Here is a 27,264-nt window from a genome sequence, read left to right as displayed (position 1 = left end):
TATCAGAATGTGATTAATAAACTACTCCTGCACCTACCAGTAGAGTTTCATGATAATCAAGAGACAAGTATGTGTATTTCTCAACCTGTTTTTGCCAGTTCTTTCACAGTAAATTATGTGATTTAGTTAAAACAGTACAAACAAACAGTTGTTATGTCTATGAAGACTAAGTTGAATGTTCTCAAAAGACTCGAGAATTAAAAAGAATTAGTAATGACTTAGATAAGGACAAGACAACCATGAACACTGGGAGACACTTTAAAAATATAGATGAATTTTCACTTAGTTTTATCTCAAACTGAAAATTATAGGCAGTGATTCATAGGTATTTTTAATGCCAGAAGATAACACAAAATTCCAAACAGTAGGTTCCACAGAGACTTGGATTTTGTAGGGAAGCACTATTTGCCACCCCAAAATGTCTCTTTGGCATGAGGATTAATTTAGGCTGATTATTTTGAAGAAACAGAAGACGCAGTAAGTCTGTGTTTTTACCTCCCCATTAGCTGCCTAAAGAATTTAGATAAAGGACCTATTCCCAGAATAGTGGTATCTCCAGAAATATCTGCAAAGAAAATGGACTAGTTGTGTTGGGGGAAACTCAGCAGTGCCTAGACATCAAAGTCCACTCTGTGTCCCATTGCCCCTGCATGGCCCAGCAAACATCTGCTTTTGCATCTCCAGGTGAATTGCTTTCCTCCCCTTTGAAGTCCCAAACCACTATGCCCAACATCTTCTTTTGTCTTTAGCTGAAGATCGTATTTAAGGTGAAAGCTTCAGCCACATTGGCGAGTTACTCAGTTGTCCTGGGTCTTTCCCAAGTACACATGTTATTAAACTTTTGTTTGTTTTTCTACTGTGAATCTATCTCAGGTCACCAGCCAGAAGAACCTAGAAGGGAAGAGGAAACTTTCCTCCCCAACAACCTACATCAAAAGATTGATGAATTAATATATAAATACTTTATGTCATAATACAATGTTTAAGGTAAAATGCATTGTTTTATGATTTCCTACTTTATCCAACTTTTTCTAGTAACCAACAAACTATATGTCCCAGTATAATGTAGGTTAAGTAATGTAGAGTCTCCTGATCTGTAAAATGAAGAAGATAATTCTTACTCATAAGGCTGTTTTGAGGATTAAATAAAATCATCCATATAAAAGAATACCTGTCACCTAGTAAGCACACATTACTCACTAGCTAACACGGCATGCTGGTGAGGGTGGTAACATAACGGTAATGGCATGAGGGACCAGTCTGCCTGGACTCACATCCCAGCTCAATTACCAGCTCTGTGATCTTAGGGGAAGTTACCTAACCTCTCTGTACCTTAAATCCATCATCAGTAAAATGTACATAATAATAGCTCCACCACCACTGGGTTATTGTGGGGATCCAATGAATCAATAAATGTGAAGTGCCTAAGACATAATACATGCTTAACGGAACACATTTTAGTCACTGTTATTTTGTATATTATTGGCTTTTCAGCTAGATAGAAAATTGCCCTTTCTCAAAGCATCCAAATATTTGTTATCATTCCTTTGGCTCTAGGCTTCTCACCTTCTAAAATGAACACAGGACTCTATTTTAGTACAGACAGATCACTAGTGCCATCTAGTGGCAAACTGCTAATAAATTTAACAAAAAGGAATATTGCCCATAAGGGGGTAAAATTTCTACAGACATAAATTTAATTTTTGAAGACAAACTAGATATTTGGAAATGTGATATGTTTTCTATAATGATTTGAATGTAATACAAATATAAGTGGGGGAAAGTTAAAAACTGCAAACCACAAGAAGATTGCTTGGCAAACACAGAACGAAAAAAAAAAACGATTCTTGCTTTGCATGAGCCAAACAACTGAGTTTAAACCCAATGTCAAAAATTTCTGGACAGATTTGTGATGTTAATATACCCCTGATATTTTCTAGAGCTTAATTTCCTATGATATCAAATGAGTGTGCTATATGTGTTGAATTCGTTTTGTAGTTATAAAAGTGAGGGATAAATCACTATGCTGATTTTAACAGGATGAACCTACAGTATTATCTGTCAGAAGCATTTTGGGGGGAACCTTGATAACTTCTAACATCCCTTCCAACTTTCTGATTTTTTTTAATGCAGCCATATTGGAGGAAAAGAATTAGAAATGTGAATTTTGGGTGTAATTTAAACAGCATAAATGTTATAACATATACTAAGATATTGAGTTATATCATTGGATAAATTAAAAATTAATACCATACAAAGATCCCAGGTGATAGCATCATACAGCTTTACTTTCTGCAAGTCAGAACTTACAGAACTCAAAACTGCACAAAACTACTGTAATCTATAATATTCAGGAAGTCCTTGCCTTGCTCATTGAAATATGTACAAATTTCAGAGCCACAATTTAGTCAAATAACAGCAGCCTTCCAACAACACAGTTCAAATTTCAGTTATCATGGCATATTAACTGTGACTAATTATATAAGAGCTGCTAGCTCTTTGGTCCAAAAATCACTATGTAAATAACAGATGAGCTCAGTTCAAACATAGAGAGCAAATCATGTTGCTTCCTTGTGTTCCAGTGATAACTCACTTGACATTTCACAAAAGTGAGTAATCAAAAGAGGCTATTAGCCCATAAAGATGAAAGTGCAACAAAGAAATAAAACGTGATGCTGGAAATGAAATTGGATGTGAATAGAAGATCTGAAGATGGCGACAGCAAAGCAAGGATAGAAGAGACCTAGGCCAGCAAGAAGGTAAGAGCCATGAATGTAAAAAACAAGATAAAGTCGCTTCAACAGGATTCTAACTGAATGTAAATGGGTTGTACGAGAAATAGGGGATGACCCTGGAATGTTGACACCGTGCCCTTTGGAGCAATGCAGCTATGCAGCCACAAGAACTTAGTGAAGGCAAACTGATCAAAATAAATGAGGAACGTGATTGTGACAAAAAGGATGACAATGCCTCAGAGGAAGTGACACCAGAACAAAACTTCACATTAAAGAAACTCTCAGAGATATCTGATGACTTTGAAAGGACAAAGGACAAAATGGAAGTTGATCCAAACTTAAAAAGAATTTGACAGTTCAATTCACCAAGGCATAGAAAAGATGCTTGCTCCATATCATAAGTCATATGATGAGAAGAAGGCAAATAACTGTTCAAACTCCTCTTGGCACGATTTTGGCAATGAAATAAAATACTTTAATTCTCAATGTTTCTAATGTTTTAAATTACAGTGTACTGAATAAATATTAATTTTACTATTTTTCATTTCCTTATACATTTATAAACCACAGTAAGAGAGTTTTTAGTGTTTTGAGAAAACATTTTAAAGGTCACAGAACAATTGTTATTCTCCTATTGATTTACTAAGATTGCTTTGTCCAGTTTCAACTTAGTCATTTTCATGGTTTTGCACTATTGTACAAAACAAGAACTGGATGTATTGCCAAAGCCTAAATTTTTCTTTCACAGTTTTCAGTCTTTGTAAACGTCATTCAGAAATTGCCACCTATTGCATGCTAATATAATAGCTAGTCCCCTTCTGAACATATTTTATAAATTATTTGCAGTGTCATGATATAATGTTGAAAGATGTCCTTGCTCCTAACCAAACCAGACATATAGAAGAGCATCATGTACCTGGCAGTGGCAACTGAACTAATATACCACTGACTCTTGGGTCCATGTTCAATTGATTGGTTATATCCAAAAGTTCTTCCTGAGAAACATCCTTAGGTTTTAGAATGATCTCACTACAGATACCTGGAAGAAGAACAAGTACAGAAAGTCACTTTAACAAAGATGTGTTTTTTCATTGATGGTGTCTTACACAGTGTGTGACTGGTTCCCTCTGCTCCTATCCCACTGGAAGAAGAGGCCCTTCTACAAAAGTGATGTTCAAAGCACCCTCAGGAGGGAATTTTCAAATAGTACAGATGCTTTCTCGTGATTTGCATGCATTCTTTGGCCCAGTAACCCATTTAGCAAGTCGTGCTCATCTGTGATAAGCTACTGTTAGTGGAATTGAAGACAGTAAGAATACCAATACCACCACCACCACTATTAGGCCAAGTTCGGCAGAGTGAACTAGCCAGGTTTATCATGTGATTAAAGCAAAAAAACCAGGCCCTTTAAATGTAACATGTTGCTCTCACATCTCACCATAGGATCTGAAATCACACTGAATTGATTCAATAAGAAATGTGAAGAAAAAGAGTAAGAAATGAATATAAACTTCGGTAACTAAATAATCTATAATAATAATAAATAATAATAATAACACGTCATTCAAATAGCACTTAGTTGACAATTATCATTCATAATTATCACACTTTGAAGTAAAACCAAAAAACGTTATCTAGTAATGAGTACAACTAAAACACGTCCCCACCTACAGCAGCAGCAGCTTTGATCTTCTTCCTGACATATGTGTGGCTTGCTGGGTTATCACCCACTAAAATGATACTGAGGTGAGGTCTTCCATTCCCAAGAGAAATCCAAGATTCCACACCTCGCTGTATTTCTTTCTGGATTTGTTTGGCCATTTCAGTTCCTGAGATAATAATTGCGTCATGTCTGTGGAAAACAAAGGAATAAACGTAGTACTAAAAAGGCTATAAGGAATATTCAACCACATAAATTTAAGGTACAAGAGTGAGCAAAACATTTATGATTCCCCAAGTGAGCAACCAAAATTTGATTTCTTTCAGGTATATTTGACACTCATCCTTCAGGTTCAAAAATATATTTATAATTTTTTTAAAGGAGTCCAACTCTGCTTTTTAGTTCTGCATTACAATCTATCTATAGTATATATAACTTATATATATATATATTTCAATTATCAAACCACATACTAAAGTTCTAGAATATTGGCTCTAGAATAATGGCTGTATTAAAAGCTCTGCTATTTTTTTCAGAAGAGATAGATCAGCACAGTCTAGTTAAAACTAGCACCCATCTTCAAAGCTCCAGGCCATGGTGTATATACGTGGCCCCATAGCCTTTTGACCCAAAGGCAAAGTCAGTTCACTCTTAATAGAATATCCTGTACAAGACCCTGAAGTGATGAGCTCTGTACTACACAACTCTTCTCACTTACTCAAGGAAAAGTTTTATCCCACAGCTCCAGGACAAGGACAACTGTGATGACAGCTGCCAGTCTTGCCATGCTTGTCACTGATTACTGTGGGGACCAGGCCAGTAAGGCTCAGTTGCCCCCCTAGCCAAACACCCACACCATGGCATCATTTCTAATAGAAAAACTGCACAAAACATTACTTCCTGGCAGTTTTTAAGTGCTTAAGTAGGTAAGAAATACTATACTTTGATAGATGACATAAATCTATCTCTGGAAAGGCACAAAAAATGCCTTATGGGAAGGTTTTCCTGCTCTCCATGATCTCAAACTTAAAAGTGGTGAATTAATGTTGCTCCTACTGCATGTTTAGTTTTTAAAGGTATCTGATAAAGTAAAAGATGGTTCCTTCTTCCTGGGGCCCCCATCCTTTCACTATTGAAAGGCCTGGTGAAAGCATGATCTATAGCACATGAATATTACACAAAATATCAAAAGCAGGTCAATGAATATTGTGAAGGAGAAGAAAAGGAGGAAAGAAAAACCTTATAGCAACTTAATTTTTTCAAACACCTGTACATTTTCTCTGTTCTAGTGAGAGCAGTCATCATGAATATCAGCCAGCACAAACAAAATGCAAACTTGCCGCCCCTTCCAAATAAGTCAACCCCCCTCTCTAATAGGTTGATGTACACATACGTAGACCAGATCAAGAATATTCCATAACAACCTGGCACCAGTGGTCCACAGAGTTCATCCAGATTCAAACAATTTTGATGTAAACAATGTTCTGCTAAGAAGTGATTCTGAAATATGGTCTATGGATACATACGTCAAAATTGCCTGGGAACCTTACTGAACTTGCATACTCCTAGACCCCATGACCACACCCATGATTCGGAATCCCTGGGAGAGGGGAGAGAGCCTGGGAATCTGCACATCTAACAGGTCCCCACAGGTATTCTTGTGCATGATCGTGTTTGAAAACCACTTCTTCAGTTCAACACAAAAGTATATTTCAATAATAACCATAACCATGGGTAAACAATTAACTGAGCAAACATACATTGGTTAGATAATACAATTATAAGTAAACTCTACTTTTGATTCTAATTTTGTCTACTTTCCACTTTCAAGACATGGAAGGTCATGGTAAATGCAGTGTATCAATCTTGCTCCACTGTCTTAATTTTGTAATAGTTTTATTACAGTATAATTGATACACAATAAACTGCATATATTTAAAGCGTGAAGTTTGATGTTTTAGTATATGTGTATATCTGAGAAACCATCGCCACAATCAAGAAAATGAACATATCCATCACCCTCAAAAGTTTCCTGGTAACCCTTTATAATCTCACCATTCTATCTGTCCCTGACATGCCTCCAGACAACACTGATCTGCTTTCTGTCACTATATATTAGTTTGTATTATCACGAGTTTTATAAAAATGGAATCACACACTACATGTTCCTTTTCACCTAGCTACTTTCACTTAGCATAATTAAAATTCATTCATGTTGTTGTATGTATCAATAGTGCATCTCCTTTTATTGCTGAGTTTTCCATTGTAAGGATATATCAAATTGTGTATATCCATTTAATTGTTGATGGATATACGTGTGTTGTTTCCAGTTTTTAGTCATGACAAATAAAGCTGCTACAATCATTCATGTACAAGTCATTGTATGCACATATACTTTCATGTCTCGAGCAAATATCTAGGACTAGAATGGCTGGATCATATGGTATATGTTTAAATATGTAAGAAACTGTCAATCTGCTTTCCAAAGTGGTTGTACCATTCTACATTTCTGCAAGAAGTATATGTGAGTTCCAGTTGTTCCACATACTTGCTATCACTTGATATGGTCGGTCTTTTAAATTTTATTCTACTGGATATATGATAGTATCTGACTGTGCTTTTAATTTGCATTCCCCTAATGAATGATGATGTTGAGCATTTTTTTATGTGCATATTTTTTTCATATGCCTATCTTCTTTGGTGAATTGTGTAATTTAATTTTTTGCCCTTTGTTTAATAGGTCGTTTCCTTATTGAGTTTTGAGAGTTCTTCATATATCCTAGATTCAAGTCCTTTATCAGATATATAATTTGAAATACTTTCTCCAAGTCTATGCTTTGCCTTCTCATTCTCTTAACTGTGTCTTTGTATGATAAGTTCTCAATTTTGATGTATTTTAATCAATTTTCCTTTTATGGATCATGCTTGTGGTATTGTGCATAAGAAATATTTGCTTAACTCAAGGTAACAAAGGTTTCCTCCCATGTTTCCTTCTAGAATTTTTATGGGTTTAGGTTATGCATTTAGTTTTATGGCTTAGTTCTATCTTAGTTTGAAGAGACTTTATATCAGGATACTGCTGAATGCTTTTTCTGTGTCTATTGAAATGATCATATGGTCAAATGGTTTTTTTGGTTTTAGTCTCTTAATATGGTAAATAACATTAATTTTCAAATGTTAAACCAACCTTGCATTCCTAGGATTAACCTCCCACATATCCTTTCCAGATATTGTGGATTTCATCAATTTTAAAAAAAAAATTTTGCAGCTATGTACATGGCAGATATTTGTAGTTTTCTTTTCTTGTACTGTCTTTTTTTTTTTTTTTTTTTTTTTGTGGTACGTGGGCCTCCCTCTGCTGCGGCCTCTTCCGTTGCGGAGCACAGGCTCCGGACGCACAGGCTCAGCGGCCATGGCTCATGGGCCCAGCCGCTCCGCGGCATGTGGGATCCTCCCGGACCGGGGCGCGAACCCGGTTCCCCTGCATCGGCAGGCGGACGCGCAACCACTGCGCCACCAGGGAAGCCCTTTTCTTGTACTGTCTTTGTATGGTTTTGGTATATGGTTACTGCTCGCATAGAATGAGTTAGGAAGTATCCCATTCTCTTCACATTTCCAGAAGAGTTTGTATAGAATTGGTATTATTTCTTCCTGAAATGTTTGGTAGAATTCACTTGTGAAGCCATCTGGTCCTGGAGCTTTCTTTCTGGTGAAGTTTAAAACTCCAAATTTAAATTTTTTAATACAGAGGGCTCTTCAGGTTATCTAGCATTTCTTGAGTGAGCTTTTGTAATTTGTGTCTTTGTACATTCTAATAATTATTAGACTAAATCAAGTTAAGATAAAATACATTCACTTTTGAGTTTAAATTTTATTTTTCAGGATTAAGTAATGAACTTTTTTCACTATCTACTTTGAATTCCTGTTGCTCATTTGTTATTGATTCATTTAAGTGGACTTTTTTTGTTTGTTTGTTTTGTTTTTTGTTTTTTTTGCGTTACGTGGGCCTCTCACTGTTGTGGCCTCTCCCATTGCGGAGCACAGGCTCCGGACGCGCAGGCTCAGCGGCCATGGCTCACGGGCCCAGCCGCTCCGCGGCATGTGGGATCTTCCCGGACCGGGGCACGAACCCGTGTCCCCTGCATCGGCAGGCGCACTCTCAACCACTGTGCCACCAGAGAAGCCCTAAGTGGACTTTTAATACTAAAAAAACAAGGACCTCCTATGTTAACAAGTACTAAGGGCTGCAGATATGGCAAACAATTTCAGGTAGTAAAAAAAAATACTTTCCAAAAATTAAATTGTGTCAGCAATATTCAGATAGGTAAAATACTCTGCTATAGAAGGTTATCTGCTAATAGACTAGAAGTCACTCTTATAGTAAAGAACATACATTTGTATTTTAAAATATAAAACCATCTGAGCTCCATGTTGCATCCTATAGCATATGAATAGCAATGCAGCTGCTTACACGTTTTATTAGCTGATTCTCTGTTAAACACAATGATTTAGTCATAGGTTATTGTGAAACTGGCAACTGAACATAATCCAGGATAATTATGGCCTAGACACTGCAAAGCTGTGTGACCCTGAGAATGTCCGATGACAATGGCATAAACTGATTCCTGACTTCCAAAAAGACAATCTACCTACAGATTAAACCTGACTGCACATTTTTTTTTGTTGGGGTCTGAGGTGACAGGGCTTACTTTATAGTACCGATGTGCTAATTCAGCTTGCTAATTATAGCTGACATGACATGGCCTGGCCTAGTTGGTGTTTATGGGTAAACACCCAAAAGATTTCACCCAATTATGAATAGGGACTTAAAGCATTTTCAGTAGCAGCTGGCCCAACCCACTGATTCCCTCAGTCACTGCAGAGCCTCAGCAAGCCTGGCTCTAGGGGAGACACAATATAAGGATAAATGAAGCAACCCGGACTTAGTGGAGGCCCAATAGCAGAATGCCTGTATCAGTCCATATGCTGGAAGAAATGATAAACACACACATTAATAGCTCATATACACTGTAGTGAATAAAGAAATGAGGTTTTTTTCTACATGCATATTGTTGAAAAATGTTACATATCAGCAACCACTCAAATGTTCAGCCACAGAGCACAAAACTCCTAAGAATTCACCCTGGCTCAAGTCTTGATCTCTGCCAGTCCATTTTCCACACTGCAGCCAGAGTGATTTTCCAAATGGAATCATATCAGTTCCCTTGTTAAAACTGCACTACACGTCCAGTTTTTATTAATTTAATAAATACATATTGAAAACCATTTATGTGCCAGGCACTATTCTAGGCACCAGGAATATAAATAATAATGCACAAAACAAATTGCTCACTTTCATGGAAACTATATTCTAGTTTAAGAAGACATAAGCAAATTTTTTAAAAAACAAATATTTAACATATCATGTGTGAAACATGGAAAAAAAAAGGCACATCTGGAGGCCAGAGTTACCATTTTACATAGGTTGGTTAACGTGTCACTTCTCTGATTAATCAGGTAACATCTGAGCATAAATGAAGGAAATGAAGGAATATGTTATGTGGTTATCTGGAGAAAAGAATTTAGGCTAAGGAAAATACACTGCAAGTACAAAGGACGTTAGGCAAGAATGTGCCTGGTATGTCTAATGAATAGAAAGGCCAGTGGCTACAGTAGAAAGAACAAATGGACCAGAACAGGACATGAAGTCAGAGAAGTAGTGTGACATCAGATCACATAGGGTCCTACAGGCATTCAGAAGGACGTTGGCTTTTATTATGAGAAAAGAAAGCCATTTAGAAATTTTGACCTGATTTTCATGACCTGATTTTCATGATTCAGTGATAACTGGTTAAAATGTGGAGGAAAGACTCTATGGGAGGAAGGGGCAAGTGGGGACACCAGTTAAGAGGCTAGTGTGGTATCCCATGCAAGAGATGAGGGTGGCTTGGGCAAGGGGGGTAGCAGTGGAGATGCCAAGTAGTCTGATTCTGAATCTATTTGGAGTGTGGAGCCAATGGAATTTACTGAGATTGGGTATAGGGTGTGAGAAAAAGAAGTCAAATCTGACTCCAATATTTTTGACATGAAGAACTGAGGAAAGGGAGTTTTAACTCAAATGCAAACGGCCCGTAGCTTACACGCCCCTGCATGAGCTTTCTTTAGCTCCCCTGTGCTCACCAAGCCCCACACTACACCTAGCTGCATTTAAATTTATCACCTGTGCTAGGTTCTCACTTCTGGGCCTCCACATACACTATTCCCTCGACCTGAAACACTCTTCATCCTCCTTCTCACTTCTCTAACATCCCTACCAAATCTGTTCCTCCTTCACTCCCACACAGTCCTCAAGTCTCAGCTTGGAAAGGACTCTGGGAAATGTTCTCTGACCCCTTCAACCTGGGGATCTGCCTCTTATATGAGTGCCCACAGCACCCAGCTTTTACCCTCATGTAGTATCTTAAGTCCTTGTTAAAATTACTGTCTCCCCAAATATACTCTAAGCTGTGTAGGACAGGAAGTTTATATTTACATATTTACTATGACATCCTTAATACCTAAGAGTATTTTGCACATTGTGTTTATCAAATATTAGTGGAATTATCAGAGTTAAATTGTTTATTGTATTATAATTTGTTGGAGTTACCATGCAGCCACTGAAAATAATAATTATAAAAACAGCAATATGTGAAAATGCTCATTGCATAAAATTAAGTGAAGAAATTAAATGAAAAATTGTAGGTACATAATTATAACTTAAAATGTGCATGCAGGGCTTCCCTGGTGGCGCAGTGGTTGCGCGTCCGCCTGCCGATGCAGGGGTAACCGGATTCGCGCCCCGGTATGGGAGGATCCCACATGCCGCGGAGCGGCTGGGCCCGTGAGCCATGGCCGCTGAGCCTGCGCGTCCGGAGCCTGTGCTCCGCAACGGGAGAGGCCACAACAGAGGAAGGCCCGCATGCCACAAAAAAAAAAAAAAAAAAAAAAAAATGTGCATGCATATGGCTAAAGATTAAAAAGAAATATGCAAAATAAAATGGTGAGATAGTATTCTGGATATTTGTCTATCTTAGAATATTTTAAAGTGCTATCAAAACAGAGCTTGAATTATATTAAAAGTTAGTAGATGCAAAATATCTATAAAACCCATGAAAAGAAAAAATAATAGTAAAATTAACAAACTTACCACCCAGTTTAAGAAAGATATTACCATTGTCATTGAAATTGTCTTTGTAGTCCTCCTCTACCAAAACCTGATCCTCTCCCACAGAGTTAAACACAATCCTGAAATTTGGGTTTATAATTGCATTGCTTTCCTTTCCATTCCTTTCTTTTATCATTTAACCTAATGTTTATATCTAAAAATATTAAAATAATATACATTTATAATATAATGTAACATAATAATATACATCATATGTATTCTATATAATGTATAATATATGATATATATGATCTATATCACATTTACATATGATATAAATATAAAATAACATGCAATATTATAATATTTCTCTAAGGTTTACACCCAGGGATGGAATTGCTATAAGATACATTTATGTGTGTTCAATTTATGCCAACCTGTTTCCAAAGTGGTTGCACTAATTTAAAAGACCACCAGTAGTGTTTAAGAATTTCTATTGCTCTACTTCCTTGATACTGTCAAAGTTTTTAAGTTAACCAATTAGCTAAATGGCATTTTGTTGTGGTTTTACTATGCATTTCCCTAATTACTAGGGGTTGGATGTCTTATAGGTTTATTGGCCATTTGGAGTTCCTCTTCTATGGGATGCCTGTTCCTCTTCATTGACCATTTTTCTAATGGATTATTAACTTGTGCCTAATTTGTAGTAGTTATTTATGCATTCTGAACACTAATCTTATATCAAGTATACTTATGTATCAAGTATCACCTGTATGTGGCTTGTGTTTTCACTTATTATATGGTTACTTTTGATGAAAAGTTTTTAATTCTAATGTGAAAACCATGGTTGCCTCTAGAGTTTGTACTTTTGTTTCTTAAGAAAACCTTCATCTCTGACAAAATTTCTTTTACAGAACACAACAGTACTCACAGTTGATGAGACAGATTGGCTAAGGAATTGCCAGGAACTTTTTGAGGCTCTCTACAGGCTAGATCTAAAAATCTCACAGGGTGTAACAAAAACATCTAGAAAGTGGTTCTGCCAAGCCTCAGTTAAGAACCCCTGATTTATGTACCCATCATTCTCAAAGCAGGAATCCCCACTCGAGTATTCTTGATAGGTGGTCAGCTACTTTCAATATAAAGAAACCTATGAAGCATATGTGCTTGAAACTGGTCATGGAGCAAGATATCATAATTGTATGCAAACAAGCTATAATCTACCAACTAAAGTATAAATTGATAAATTAACAAATATTGTACATATAAACTCACTTATTGTAACTAAATTACAAAGCTATTGTGACGTTTATATTGAATACAAAAACTTGAATGTACTCTCTTCACTGCCTACATCAGATTTTAGAAATAAGTGTTTAAAAATCTATTTTGTAAATAAGCCAAAAAGACCTAAAAGTGTTGCATTTTATTCATAATCTGTTGCAAATTGTTAACATATTCAAAAAATAGGCCAAGACATCGGGGGAGGGGGGGCTTCAGATTTGAAACTTTTAGTGAATTGCAAATACCGAAACCAAAGCTTACAAACAGAAATGTACCCCTTCAAAAGCAAGGGAAGTACTGAGCTAATTAAACAAGGATGCCTCAAACAATATACAAGCAATTTTGAAATTCTATTGTTGTGGGTTGAATTGTGTCCTCAAAAAGATATGTTCAAATCCTAATCCCTGGTACCTGTGGCTGTGACCTTATTTGGAAATAAGGTATTTGCAGATGTAATTATGATGTAGGATGAAGTCATACTGGAGTGGAGTGGACCATAAATCCAATATGACTGCTGTCCTTAGAAGAAGAGAAGACAGAACTCCACGTGAAGACATAGAGGCAAGATGGCCATATGACCACAGAGGCAGAGTTGGGGTTATGCAGCTATAAGTGAAGGAAAACCAAGGATTGCCAGCAACAAGAGGCTAGGAGAGCACGGCTCTGCAGATTCCTTGATTTCAGACTTCTAGCCTCCATGGGTGTGAGGATAAGTTTCTGTTGCTTTAAACTGATGGGATCGCGAGCCACAACTACTGAGCCCACGGCGCCTAGAGCCCGTGTTCCACAACAAGAGAAGCCACCACAATGAGAAGCCCGCGTACCGCAACGAAGAGTAACCCCCACTCACAGCAACCAGAGAAAGCCCGTGCACAGCAACTAAGACCCAATGCAGCCAAAAAATAGAAAAATAAAATAAAATAAATAAATAAATAAAATAAACTGATGGGGTTCAGGGCAGGCTGCCCCAAGTTGTGCCACTGTGGCATGCAGATTATTTCCAGCTGAAAATAACCAAGGCCTGATAGACTCCAGAAGAAACCTCTGAACTTCCCCCTAAATGCCTAAAAGAACTTAAGATAGAAGGCCGGTTCCAGGAAGGAGCTATCACAACAGATAACCATTCTAAAGTATGAACTAGGTGTGGTAGACAAGCAGGAACCTAGCAAGGTCTACTTTTGATCAAAGTCCTCTCTGTGTCCCACTGTCTCTAGATGGCCCAGCAAACGTTTGTTCACCAAACATTAACTCTTTTCATCTTCCTGTGAATTACCTTACTTTTCTTTTAAGTCCCAGACCCTTACCTTCTTCTCCTTAGTCCAGAATAACATATATACCTCATCTTGCCTTACTATCTTTGGAATTCTTCATGTTTATGTGAATTCCCTTATGTACTTAATAAATTTGGTTTTCTCTGGTTAATCTGCTTATGTCATTTTAATTGCCAGCTAAAAGAACTAAGAGGAAAAAAAGGGGGGTATCCCCTCCTTCACAAAGCCATCTAGTTTGTGGTACTTTATGACAGACTTAGTAAACAAATACATCTATAATCCCAATTTAAAATATCCCAATTTGTGGGAAGAACTTTTGATGACTCTCCTATTTTTCATTGAATAAATTTATATTTTGTAATGTAATGGAACATAATTGAGAAGACCTATCATTTTACTACATCTAAATATGGCAAAATATTTTAAAAATCATAAATAGATACAACTTATTTGATGACTTTTATCTCAAATATTTGTCAAAGAAAGGTACTTTGAAATGAGACATGAAAATAGCACTTGTGAAAATATTTAGGCTGAAACATCTTCATGAAAAAAACTAGAACTGAGACTATGTTCAATTTAGAAGAGTTTGCTCTGAGTTTACCAGGTGCTTTAGCATCTGTAGAGAAAGTATTTTTAAAACTAAAAGTACTACTGTCTAAAGAAAAGAGTAATTTGCAACTTATAAGAAAACACAGCAAATTTAATTTTTAAATTAAGCATAAGTTTGATTTTTTTTTCCAGAAAATTATCAGTATCAAGGCATTAAATGAAGATATGGCTAAGAAACTGATTCAAGTTCAGTTGCCTTTGAACAACATGGGTTTGAACTGCATGGGTCCACTTATACATAAATTTTTCTTATTAACTAGGTACCGTAGTACAACATGATTCTCAGCTGGTTGAAACTGAGAAGGCAGAACTGCAAATACAGAGGGCCACCTGTGAAGATTTTTGACTCTCTGGAGGGTCAGCATCCTGAATCCCTGCATTGTTCAAGGGTAACTGTATGTATATGTACCAAGAATGTGTCAAATGTTAAAAGTTAACAGTCACATAATTAACATAAAAATGTAAATGTGTTAATATAAAATTAATATTAAAAATTTAAATCGTTTTAATGTATAAGGGTATAAATTATATTGTAAAATGTTAATTTTGAAAATAGTTTTCAATAGAACTCTTATAGATCGACTAATATGTCAATAAATATTCTAAATATGTAATTTTCATTACTTTAATGGGGTTTTTCTACTCTTAAAAATGTGGTTTCGTCAAAAAATTATATACTGACATTGCCAATAATACACATCAAAAGTGAAGTCAATTTGACCCCTTAGATATCTTTCACACAATGCACCCTGTCATTACTTGCTCAGGTGACATCTCCTGCAAAGGCAGAAATGTTGCAAGTCACCCCCAAAGAAGGCAGAACAAGGAGCTCTCCCTTTCAGCACTTTATTCTCCCCTCAATTTCTGGGCTAGCACTAAATATGGCTTCATTAGGAAAGAATAAATCATAATGAAGGGGCTAGGAAGGAGCGTTAGCAGTAGGGCAGCACAATGCAGTACAAATTACTCACCCAAAGCCAGTAGTACCGAGTGTCAGCCCTGGTTCACCCTTAGAAGCTATAATGATGTTGGACAAGTCACGTAACTGCTTTCAAAGGCATGCAATTTCCTCATCTATATAATGGGAATGGTCTCCGTAGACCTTACGTAAGAGGATTTGGCTAAGAGTTGATTGGCTGATTTGTAAAAATGGCTCTCCTAGTCTCTGTTAAGTAACAGATGGAGAGTATTCAGAGAACCAGAAGTAATATGTGACTAAAAGGCCATCAACATTTAGTGTTGTTTCTATGAGCTTATTTACCTATTTACTTTCCAGAAAATAAACTGCAACCATCCTAATCTACAGTTCCTAGAATTAATTAAATTAAATTTATAATTCCTAGAATTAAATGAAGTTAATTTAGTTTAACTAAAACAAAGTAGTAAACAGGAGGAAAAAAATCACTACTTTTCTTGTGTATCTAAATACTCCTTCACAAAACAGTAAAATAACAAAATCTGCTCAAGATCAACAGTGTATTTAATTTGTATACTTCACATCTTGCTTCTGCATCTATGTTTCAATCTCATTTTCAACCACAACTTTAGAGATGCAATAAACTGTTTTATGATCTATAAAGGTGAAAAAGCCAAATACGGTCATTAGCAATTCAAATATCTCTGCAAGTCCTTAGCATAGTTTAATCGCTTTGTATCTTAGAGCATAATTTAAAGATTTTGAGTTCAAATTAACTATACAATAGAAATGAAACAAACTCAAGGGAACCAGGGCAAAATTACATATGGAATAAAACCAACCAATCAGTAGTACTAGGGAGCTATTTGAAGTAAGTGAATTTTTTTTAAAGTAAATTAATACTTAGAAATGTTAAGTTTATGGCCTTTAAAAAACATTTCATTTCACATCCTAGATACTATCCTACACCGTGAAGTAATTTTATCAGAAATTATACTTTTATAAGTCAAAAAAAGTAAAGCAAGTTCTTTTCATGATGTGTGATTCTGTTATTCAATTTTGTAACTTAACTCTTTCAGGACCCTAACCTGTAACTTAGAACATCAGTAGCAACCTAAACATCCATAATTTTTGCAGAAAAAATCTTAGATGCTAAAGTTTGTACCATGAGGACCCTTGGGCAGTCTGTTGAATCCTATGTACATCTTCTCAGAACAATCTTTTTTAAATGTTTAACATAAAATACACAGGTTTACAAGGAAACCAATTTTATTGAAATATTGTTCACACTTTTTTTTTAAAGCGTTAAATAAAAGGATCTAGTGGCAAGTCTAATTACTACAATAATATCAAAGTAGTGGTGAGTGTATATGATGTTTTGAGATCTCTGCATCAACTGTTATTAAAATATCTATGTTTTCACTGGCAATATCATAAGTACTACTAATATTACTGTGGCTTGAGGCCAACAATCAACATTGAAGAAAATGCTAAGTTTATTAGAGGTTAGTGACCTCCCATCTAAGTTTAGGGTTCCCCTAAATTCTATCCATTAAGTCCCAGGCTAAGAGACACCTGTATTAAGGAAATCTAACTAGACAATTTTTAAGATTTATATGCAAAATCAGTTTTCTTGATTCACAAAAGTTCTATAGGATTTAATAAGAGTTTTCAGAAAGAGGAAAAGCAAGAGGGAGATATGTCAACAATCATAAATTGCTTGTAGAGTAAATCACTGGATAGATCATGCAGGTTCAAATCCTGTCTTCACCATTTATTAATTGTGTTACCTTGGACAAGTTATTTAATGTTCCCTTAAATATCAATAAGAATTTATTTTTCAACAATACAGCTGGATTATTCAAAGGCAAGATGATATTCATTGCAGAGTTAATGATAAAGAGCTGAAGTGGGAAGAGGAAACATATATTTTAAACTATAATATGCCCTCATTTTAGATTTACGAATCTTTGAATAGTCTCTTGGCTCTAGGCACATTCTTTAATGAAAGTAATTATAGAAACCCAAGTAGAGTTCAGATCATTAAGTGAACAAACCTGGCTGGTATGATGTTGACAAGAACATGACCTGAATCTGAGAGTAAATTATTTCATGTTTCAAGGACTAGACATTAAACAATAGCAAGATGGTTAGGTAAGTTAATGGCCACTTGACTTAATATGACGCAGTCAACAAAATGTTAACAAAAACAATGGCAACACAGAAAATGCATATGATGCAATATTAAGTGGAAGAGCTGGATAAGCCTTCTTGGATACTATCCAACCCTGGGTTCTCCTCTGACACTAATTTAGGTTTGGATTATATTCCATACACAAATTAGGTGGGTTTTTTTCTGGTCCAAATTGCACTACTTAATAGTAAATCTCACTTATTACTAATCATTAATTTATCCCACTCATTGACAGTTCAGATTTCACCCAAGCTCCTATGTCTTTAAGCATCCTTTCACAACTTAATCACCCCTAAGCCAAACTATTTTAAAAACTCTTCATTGAGCTCCACTGAATTCCACGAAGAGTATGTAACCATGGAAGATAATCTGGTGGGTTTCTTTCCAGCTATTTTTATCATCCCATCAGGGTATTAACATGAAAGGATAATATAACTTCAAAACATCTGAAAAACAAAGATATGGATCATTAAAGAAACTACTAGATTATTACTAAAACCATGACTGAGTAACAAGATCTGAGATTAGTATTAGTCTCCTTTGTTCATCTACTGATCCATTTTAATCAGAAAACTTGATTTTGGAGACGTTACGTTAGAACACATTATCTCTGAACAGCTGGGACACAGACATAAAACTAATATATAAGACACTAAATGGTGAAACATTTAGTTCTAAATTTAAAATGACAAAAGAACTGCTTAGAAATAAAAACTATCATATCTCATTTTCATTAGAATAGGTAAGGCATTAAGATAGGAAAATCACACTATATTTGCCAGCAAAATAAAATATGCCTTTGAGAAACTGCCTTTGCTAGTCACTGGGACTAACTCTATCTTCGTTCATATAATGCTATAGAAAATCAGCTTTACTAATTGTCCTAACTGGAGTCTGGGTCCTTCAAGCTTCACATGAGGATAAAAGGATCTTTAAATCAAATAATTTTATAGCAGAGAGAGAAACTGAGTAAGTACTAGAGAGAGTCTGAAGAAAAATGAACAGCCTTATAAATAAAATTTGTCTTTTTAAAATTATTAAACTATCCACTCTACAAGACATTACTATATAAATAACATAAACCACTTATCTCTTACTAGCTCCAAAAATGTAGTTTTTTAAAATGCTGGCCTAGCTGCAAAAATGATAAAGCCATTGGCAGTGAGACACAAAGAAAAGGTGAGGCTTCCAAAAACAGCTGTAGGTCAGTACACAAAATTTTGCAAATGCTGAAAGGAATCATGGTAAGATGGGGAAAAAAGGGGAAATCTGCCAAGTTTAATTTTTTTTTTGAATACTGAGCAACAGCATAAATATGGAACAAATGCTTGGGATATCCATTTAGTTACTAAAAATGAGTTCAGGCAATAAAGCAGCGTTTAGGGAAGTCCCCGCTGTAGAACACCTGCAAATCTGATTTGAGCACGGCATTAATGTACAGTCTGTTAACCTTGCCTCCGAACGGGATAGACTGCTGCCCAGCTCCAAACACTGAAAAACACTGGGCCGGACTCATGCGATGTTTACAACCCAAGTACATTTTGATTTGTAAACTCCTCACACAGTGAGGCAAAATTGGAAAATTTAATCACCAAGAATTTTTTATTTGTAACTTTTTGGCTGTTTAGGTAATTCATTTTAAGAAACAATAAGCTGCAACAAATAGAAGTGCTATTTATTTATTTCTTTGACATTAAATATATTTTCTTCCAATTAATAAATCTATTTTTTCATGAGTAAATGGGAAAAAAAACTCACGGCTAATTTTAAAGGGAAACCATTGAGATATAAATATTAAATGATATCTCAAGGTTTTGTAACTTTCAAATTTTGTCAAACATTATTTCTTGAAATTCTGCTTATTTAAAAAAAAACTTCACCACTAAAAAAGTATTTATGTATTCCATTACTACAGGTATCTAATTAGCCAAAAATATAAAAAATAATCAGAAATACTTTTTCATTTAAGGCTCTGTACCAGAAACTGGTAATAAATCTGTTAATTGAGAACAGTCAATATCATTGCAGAAAGAGTTTATCAAACTCAAAGACACTTTTCAGAAAGAATAACACTAAGGCTCAAATTTTAAGTCAACAGGATGATGTCAGACTTAAACCACATTCACTATGAAGAACTAGACAACTAATGAGTCACTACATATTAAAAGAGAAGACTGAGGATGGGGACAAGTGGGGAGGCAGACAGTGGCGACCTCTGGAAGATGGAATCTCTTCTCTCTGCTGGTCCTAGAAGAGAAAAGAGACACCAATGAGCATCGACACACTGTCTGCATTCCTCCCCACCCGAGACCCACCAGTCCACAGGTGTTTCTCAACCTTACAGCCAACCTCACCTTCATATATGGTACTCAGTGCCAAGAGGATGTCAAAAACACCACCCTATCCTAACCTAATTAGTACTGCCTTGAAAAAATTAAAACCTATCAAAGGTATTATTTATTTTTATACAGATATAATCTGCATCAAATGGAGCTGAAAGCAGCTGGGTTGAAAGCAATGCTTCTTTATATTAAAATAGCTTTCCAAAATTATTGCACTCAATTACTTTAAATTATAAAGGTCATTAATGCAATTTAAAAAGATCTCAATTATCCGTATGTGTGGCGCATGTGTGTAGCAAGTGGCTTCAATAAGATGCTGGGGTTTTAACTGTCGTGGCTCTCATTCAATGTCCTTGGAGAAGATAGGGTGATGAGGTTGTCTATTTACATCAGCTGACAAAGGGAAATTAACCAACTTATACAATTTGAAAAAGGTTACCTTCACACTGGAAAGAAGCCGTAAAATAACTGAAATTCCAAAAATAATTATCTAAAAAAGGTGACTAGAGTGCATAATTCCTTCAAAACTGTAATACAAATAGGATTCTACAGAATCTGCTTTTCCTAGGTTGTAGAGTCAATAATTCCAAACCAACTGGCAAATTTTTTCAGACACCATGAGAGCTTCCACAATCAGAACTCACTGTTATTTTTTCACATATCCTCGTGGAGGACAAGTAGTCCATAGAAACCTCGTCCAAAGTAAACCCGATAGGGAATATTTTTTTAAATTTCAGTCACTCAAGACTAAGGTCCAAATATATACAATGAAGAGTTAATCAATTTAAGTTAAAACAGCAGTAGCTATGTTTCCACATTGCAGATCTTTACTTTCTTCCAGGTACAGTGCTGGGCATTGGGGATACAAAAAGACGAGTAAAACACAATCTCTGGTCACATGAAACCGCAGTGAAAGCACGTTACTGGAAGCCCTTAAAGTCTGAAAACAGAATCTCTTCTGGACTCACTGGCTCTGGGTCAAGGGAATATATTACTAGCTTCTTAGATTTTAGTTTGTAGGTACAAGTAGATGATGGACGGGTGAAGTGTTCCTGGGCACTATTTGTGCAGAAGCGTTAAACCCATACTCACAATCTGCCAGCCAGCAACAAGGTCCAAAGAGATGCAGTGAATCTAAGACTGAGCACGTCAATCTAAGACTACAGAGATTCGAGAAGCGCCATACAGAAAAAGACTGAGAAGTCAAGATTAATGCCTTATTTTGTGAAATCATTAAGAATTTTAGAGCTGGAAAAGACCTCAGTATTACCACCAACAAATAAAGTCAGAAACTCAAACACTACTAAACCATCTGCCCATCGCCCACTCCTTTGTTTACGAAACACAACAATAACCCAAACCAAAACAAATGCTTCAAACAAGCAGACCACGTGTTTTTAGGGCCTCTCTCCTCTGGGCCTCAAAGGTCTTCCTCAGTCACTCAACCGCACCTGCTGCAGTTCCAGGGAGCGCAGAGCCCGTCCAAGTTGCCTGACTTGAGGCCGACGCTACCCGCCCGCCCGGCCCTCAAGGCCAAGGCCGGCCTAGCCCCCAGCCCCGCCGCGCCGCACGGCTGCCCGGAGCCCCCGGCCTCACGCGTTAGGGCCTCGCCCGCGCCAGCGGCCGCCGCCCTCCCACAGCCAGCGGCTTCGCACCCGGGAGCGCCCTGACCCGAGGAGGTCGAGCGTCCGGGAGCGCTCGTACCTCAAGACGCTGCTCCGAAAGCCCCGGAACGCGCGCCCGGCCGTTCCCGGCGCCGCCAAGGGCGACACCGCGCTCCGGCCCAGCGCCGACACTCGGCCCAGGCGGCCGCGGAGCAGCCAGAAGGCGGAGGCCGACACTGTCATGGCCGCGAATCCCGGCTCCAGGACAGAGGCGCCACCTTCCGCCGCTCCGGTCCTCGCAGCTGCAGGCCGGGCTCTGCCCCGACCGGGGTCGGCAGGACAGCCAGTCGCTCCAGCCGAGGATTCCCGAGGGCACCACGCACGGGCGGGGCCAGGAGCCGAGTAAAGGCCGGAGGCGGGGCCGAAGGAACCCCTGGAGCGTCAGGGGGCGGGGCCGGGACCCAAACCCTAAGCTGGGAAGAGTACTGGCAGGTGCGTCTAGAGACTGTTGGCTTGCGATGTGGCCTGGCAGCGACTTGGCTTCTCACCCACTGGGCACGCTGCTGATGTGCCCATAGCGAGGACACAGGGAAAGCGTCTAATCAGTTCAAGCAGCACTCCCCATTTCTCCCAAACCAGAGCTCCGCCCCACAATAGGCTACCTGGAATTTCATTAAAAGCAAGGGTGTTACAGGTTCTGTTTCCCTTGGTGAGACCTTGGGATACCTTGAGAGCAGGAGAAAGAAAGAAAAGTGTGTGTGTGGAGGGAGGAGGAGACCTGGCTGAGCAAGGCCTGTACCTAAGGATTTCTATAGCTCTACCTTATCATCTCCACTTTGGAGGGGAAAAATTGGCCAATGTCTATCATTTTCTAGAGTCTATGATCAAGGTTACACAACCTAGGAACCTGTGTTATGTGGTGAATTTGTAGTGAGAAAACAAAACATCAGCTCCCTTTGAAAAAGTAAAAATCAGAATGGCCATTCATTATGCTGGGATATGTTAAGAGATGAAGTGAGGCGTGCTTTTAAATTTTAAGAGTTTATTTGAGCAAAAATCAATTTGAATCAGGCAGCATCCAACCTAGCAGACAAAAAGGAGTTGTAAGGAGCATGTCTTTCACAAAATGAAAGACTTGTAGGCAGAAGGGAGCAGGAACAAGGAAGTTATACTAGACCAATAAGCGGTTTGGTCATTGCAAGGTTACTTTCCTTTACGGGATGGCAGGGGTCAATCAGACATCTTATCTAACTAGTGATAATAATGAAGAAGGAAGCAGACAGAAGTATCTTTATACCCTTGAATTAAGTATTGTTTTTTAAATTTTTCCTGTAGTCCAGCCTAAAGGGATAAGGCAAAATATAGAAAAAAGTGTGTACAAAATGAAAAATACATAATTGAGAAAATTAAAAATAATTTACATGTTAAGAATACAGGATTATTGGGACTTCCCTGGCTGTCCAGTGGTTAAGACTTTGCCTTCCAATGCAGTGGGTGTGGGTTCGATCCCAAGTCAGGGAGCTAAGATTCCACATGCCTCACGGCCAAAACACCAAAACATAAAACAGAAGCAATATTGTAACAAATTCAGTAAAGACTCTAAAAATGGTCCACATCAAAAAAATCTTTAAAAAAAATACAGGATTATTTTTGTGAACTGTTCTATTCATTAAATTAAAAGTCATAAAAATATCAATAGTAATAGCTAGCAGTTTCTGCAGGCCTATTCAGTTCCAGGCACTCTTCTATGTCCTTTACATAGATTGCTTCCTTTAAACTTCACAATAGTTCTGGGAGGTAGAGTCTCTTTTTATTCCCATTTTACATGTTATAAATTTGAACTTCAAAGAAATTAAGGAACTTGCACAAAGCTACAAGTCTAGTAAGTGGTACATCCAGGAATCAAAGAAAATCACTTTGATTCTGTAGGTAAAAAAATAACAAACTTCTAATAATCCATGGGACAAAGAAAACATGAAAAGGAAAATGAAAAGAAAACATCAAAATTGAGCAATGCAGCTAAAGCAGTACTTTTGGAGAAATTGGAAGCCTTAAATGCTTATTTTAGAAAAGAGTAAAGGTCTAAAATCAATGGTCTAATAATCTCTAGGTCCATCCATGTTGCTGCAAATGGCATTATTTCATTCTTTTTTTATGGCTGAGTAATATTCCATTGTATATACGTACCACATCTTCTTTATCCATTCACCTGTCGATGGACATTTAGGTTGCTTCCATGTGTTGGCTATTGTAAACAATGCTGCAATGAACGTTGGGGTGCATGTATCTTTTCCAATTATGGTTTTCTCTGGATATATGTCCAGGAGTGGGATTGCTGGATCATATGGTAGTCCTACTTCTAGGTTTTTAAGGAACCTGTTCTCCATAGGGGTTGTACCAATCTACATTCCCACCAACAGTGTAGGAGTGTTCCATTTTCTCCACACCCTCTCCAGCATTAATTGTTTGTACACTTTTTAATGATGGCCATTCTGACTGGTGTGAGGAGATCCCTAGACTCACAGACTCCGAAAACAAACTTATGGTTACCAAAGGGGAAAGGTGGTGGGGGAAGACAAATTAGGAGTTTGGGATTAATATATAAACGCTACTATATATAAAATAGATAATCAACAAGGACCTATGTATAGCACAGGGAACTCTACTCAATATTCTGTAATAATCTATAAAGAAAAGAATCTGAAAAAGAATGGATATATGTATAACTTTGCCTTACACCTGAAACTAACACAATATTGTAAATCAACTATACTCCAATATAAAATAAAAATTACATTAAAAATAAAAAAATAAAATCAATGGCCTAAGCTTCTATCTTAACAAATTAGAAAAATAAGAACAGTTGAGCTAAAGATAAGAGCTAAATTATAGAAAACAGAAAAACAGCAGAGGAAGTTAATAAAATAAAAAGCAAATTTTTGTAAAAGATCAATACAATTGATAAACTTTCAGTTAGACTAATTAGAGTAAAAGAGACTGTAGGGAGGCAGTGCATTTCTACATGTATTCGTATTCTTACTTGTCTTGCTGAGTGTTAAGACTAGACCCTGACCACTTTTTACCTGGACCATTTCTCAGGAGTCTTCAAGGTAATTCTGAGAGATGAGGTAAATTCTCCCTGTGTACAAAGAGAATATTTTCTTACTGCTTGCCAAAAAAACTAATGGGCTCCTTAAGCTCAGAGTTCCTCTTCTGTGGTGCAAACCACTACACATGCAGGCTTCATCTGGTCTTCCACATCACCCTGTGGTATGTGGGGCCTGGGAAAATGGAACGATGATGTTAATACTCCAGCAACTATGTTTTTTTGTCAATATCATTTGATCACACATGCAAGGGTTTATTCCTGAGCTCTCTATTCTATTCCATTGTTCTATATGTCTGCTTTTTGCCAGCACCACATCTTTTGATGAATGTGGCTCTGTAATAAATTTTTAAATCAGAGAGTGTGAGACCTCCAACTTTGTTCTTCTTTTTCAAGATTGTCTTGGGTATTCGAGGCTGCTTAAGAGTCCATATTAATTTTAGAATGGATTTTTCTACTTCTTCCAAAAATGGCATTGGGACTTTGATAGGTATTTCATTAAATCTGTAGCTTACTTTGAGTTATATTGGCATTTTAGCAATAATATGTCTTCCAATCCATGATCACAGAATATCTTTCCATCTATTTATGTCTCCTCTGATTTCTTTCAACAACATTTTTCAAATTTCAGTGTAAAAGTCCTCCTTGGTTAGGTTTATTTTTAAGTATTTTATACTTTTTGGTGCTATTGTAAATGGAAATATTTTCTTCATTTTCTTTTTGGACTGGTCATTTTTGGCAACTACTTTTGCTGTAACAAATTTCTTTGTCTCCATCCAGCAGTCTCATGTTCTTCTGTAAGTCTTCATAAAACTGTAGAGGGCTAACTTATTAGACTGTAGATAGGGCACAGTTAATTCCCTCATAAAGACACAAATTATCAACATAGGGAATGAAAGAGGAGATATCACTGCAGATATAAAGGCATTAAAATGTTAATAAAGTAATAATATAAAAATATTTAATGAGACGGCAGTGTGGGAAGACACGGAGTTAGTGTCTCCCCACAACTAAGGCGCCTGCCGGCCACTGGTGGGGAACTCTGACCCCCAAGGAGATGGGAGGAACCCCAGAGTGAACCAGTAGGATGTAGGGGGACCGAGGGAGTAGGAGAAGTGGATCCCAGACAAGATTGACGCCCCTGAGGTGGGGAGATCAGGAGAGGCAGGTGGGAGGGACTCTCTGGGAAGAGAGGGAGAGGAGTGGCAGACAATCGCCTGTACCACTTGGGCCGGGGAGCCTGCTGAGCTCCTGGGTGGGTCCCCTGCCCTCCAAGCCCCCTCTTCCTCTCCTCTGCCCACATGGGTCCTGGGGCATAGGAGGGAGGCTGGGGAGATCAGGAGAGGCAAGTGGAAGGGGCCCTCCCAGACCCCAGAAGCAGGAGAGGAGAGGAGGGCGTTTGCCCCACCCACTCGAGCCCAGGAAGCTTGCTGGGCTCCCTGGTGAAGTACCCTGCCTTCTGAGACAGGGGTGGGGGCACGCCTGGGCCCCTTCTGTTCCTTGAGCCTAAGCCCCACCCTCCACAGCCCCCAGGGTCTTTTTCAGCCCTGTGGGTCTTGAACATTGGCCCCACCCTCTGCCCAAACCTCACCCTTGCTTAGGCCCCACTATCCACAGCCAAGGCCTTCCCCCCTACCTTTTTTTTTTCTCTTCCCTCCACCTTTTTTACTATTGTGGTACTGATGTACCTTCCGGTTGTTGATTCATCTATATTTTTATTTTTACATTCTTTCTAACATATCTGTTAGTTTCCTAGGCTAATTTTATTTTTTACTTTGTTATTGTCCTCTCTTTTTTTTTTTCTGCCCCCAGCAGCTTGTGGAATCTTAATTTGCGAGCCCGGGGTCGGGCAGAAGCTCCTGCGGTGAGAGGTCTGAGTCCGACCCACTGCACTAAGAGATAACCTCAGACCCCAGGAAATATTCATTGGAATGAGGTCTCACAGAGCTCCTCATCTCAGCACCAAGGCCCAGCTCTGCCCAATAGCCAACAAACTCCAGTGTTGGAAGCCTCAGGCCAAACAACCAGTAAAACAGGAACACAATCTCACTCATTAAAAAAAAAAAAAAAAAGAGACAGCAAAAGAACATGTCACAGATGAAGGAGCAAGGTAAAACCCTACAAGACCAAATAAATGAAGAGGAAATAGGCAATCTACCTGAAAAAGAATTCAGAGTAATGATAGTAAAGATGATCCAGAATCTTAGAAATAGAATGGAAGCATGGATTGAGCAAATACAAAAAATGTTTAACAAAGATCTAGAAGAACTAAAGAACAAACAAACAGAGATGAACAACAAAATCACTGAAATGAAAAATACACTAGAAGGAATCAATAACAGAATAACTGAAGCAGAAGAACAAATAAGTGAGCTGGAAGACAAAATGGTGGAAAT

General features: G+C 37.6%; 1 protein-coding gene across 14 annotated transcripts in view; it reads right to left on the bottom strand.

Annotated features, from left to right (window-relative positions):
• MTHFD2L (methylenetetrahydrofolate dehydrogenase (NADP+ dependent) 2 like) overlaps positions 1-22,152 on the bottom strand; it is a 134,512-nt gene extending 112,360 nt beyond the window's left edge. For 11 of the 14 annotated variants that reach the window (XR_003680550.2, XR_003680551.2, XR_003680549.2 and 8 more), the window contains exons 1-3: positions 21,863-22,152; positions 4,403-4,587; positions 3,652-3,774 (exon numbers count right to left, since the gene is read on the bottom strand). Coding sequence is in view for 11 of the 14 variants with exons in the window: in XM_024115391.3 (XP_023971159.1) it covers positions 3,652-3,774; positions 4,403-4,587; positions 21,863-22,005 (451 nt within the window). In the remaining 3 variants the exon portion in view is untranslated. Of the gene's footprint in view, positions 1-3,651; positions 3,775-4,402; positions 4,588-18,920; positions 20,064-21,862 lie in introns of those variants that run through there. The other 3 variants (XM_028491910.2, XM_024115392.3, XM_024115394.3) reach the window with 3 other exon arrangements.
• Between the last annotated feature and the right edge of the window lie 5,112 nt (positions 22,153-27,264).

This window comes from Physeter macrocephalus, chromosome 7 (genome assembly GCF_002837175.3).
Source record: "Physeter macrocephalus isolate SW-GA chromosome 7, ASM283717v5, whole genome shotgun sequence".
Taxonomy (NCBI): Eukaryota; Metazoa; Chordata; class Mammalia; order Artiodactyla; family Physeteridae; genus Physeter; species Physeter macrocephalus.
The sequence above is the reverse complement of the archived record's forward strand: the minus strand, read 5'-3'. Positions and strand labels throughout refer to the sequence as shown.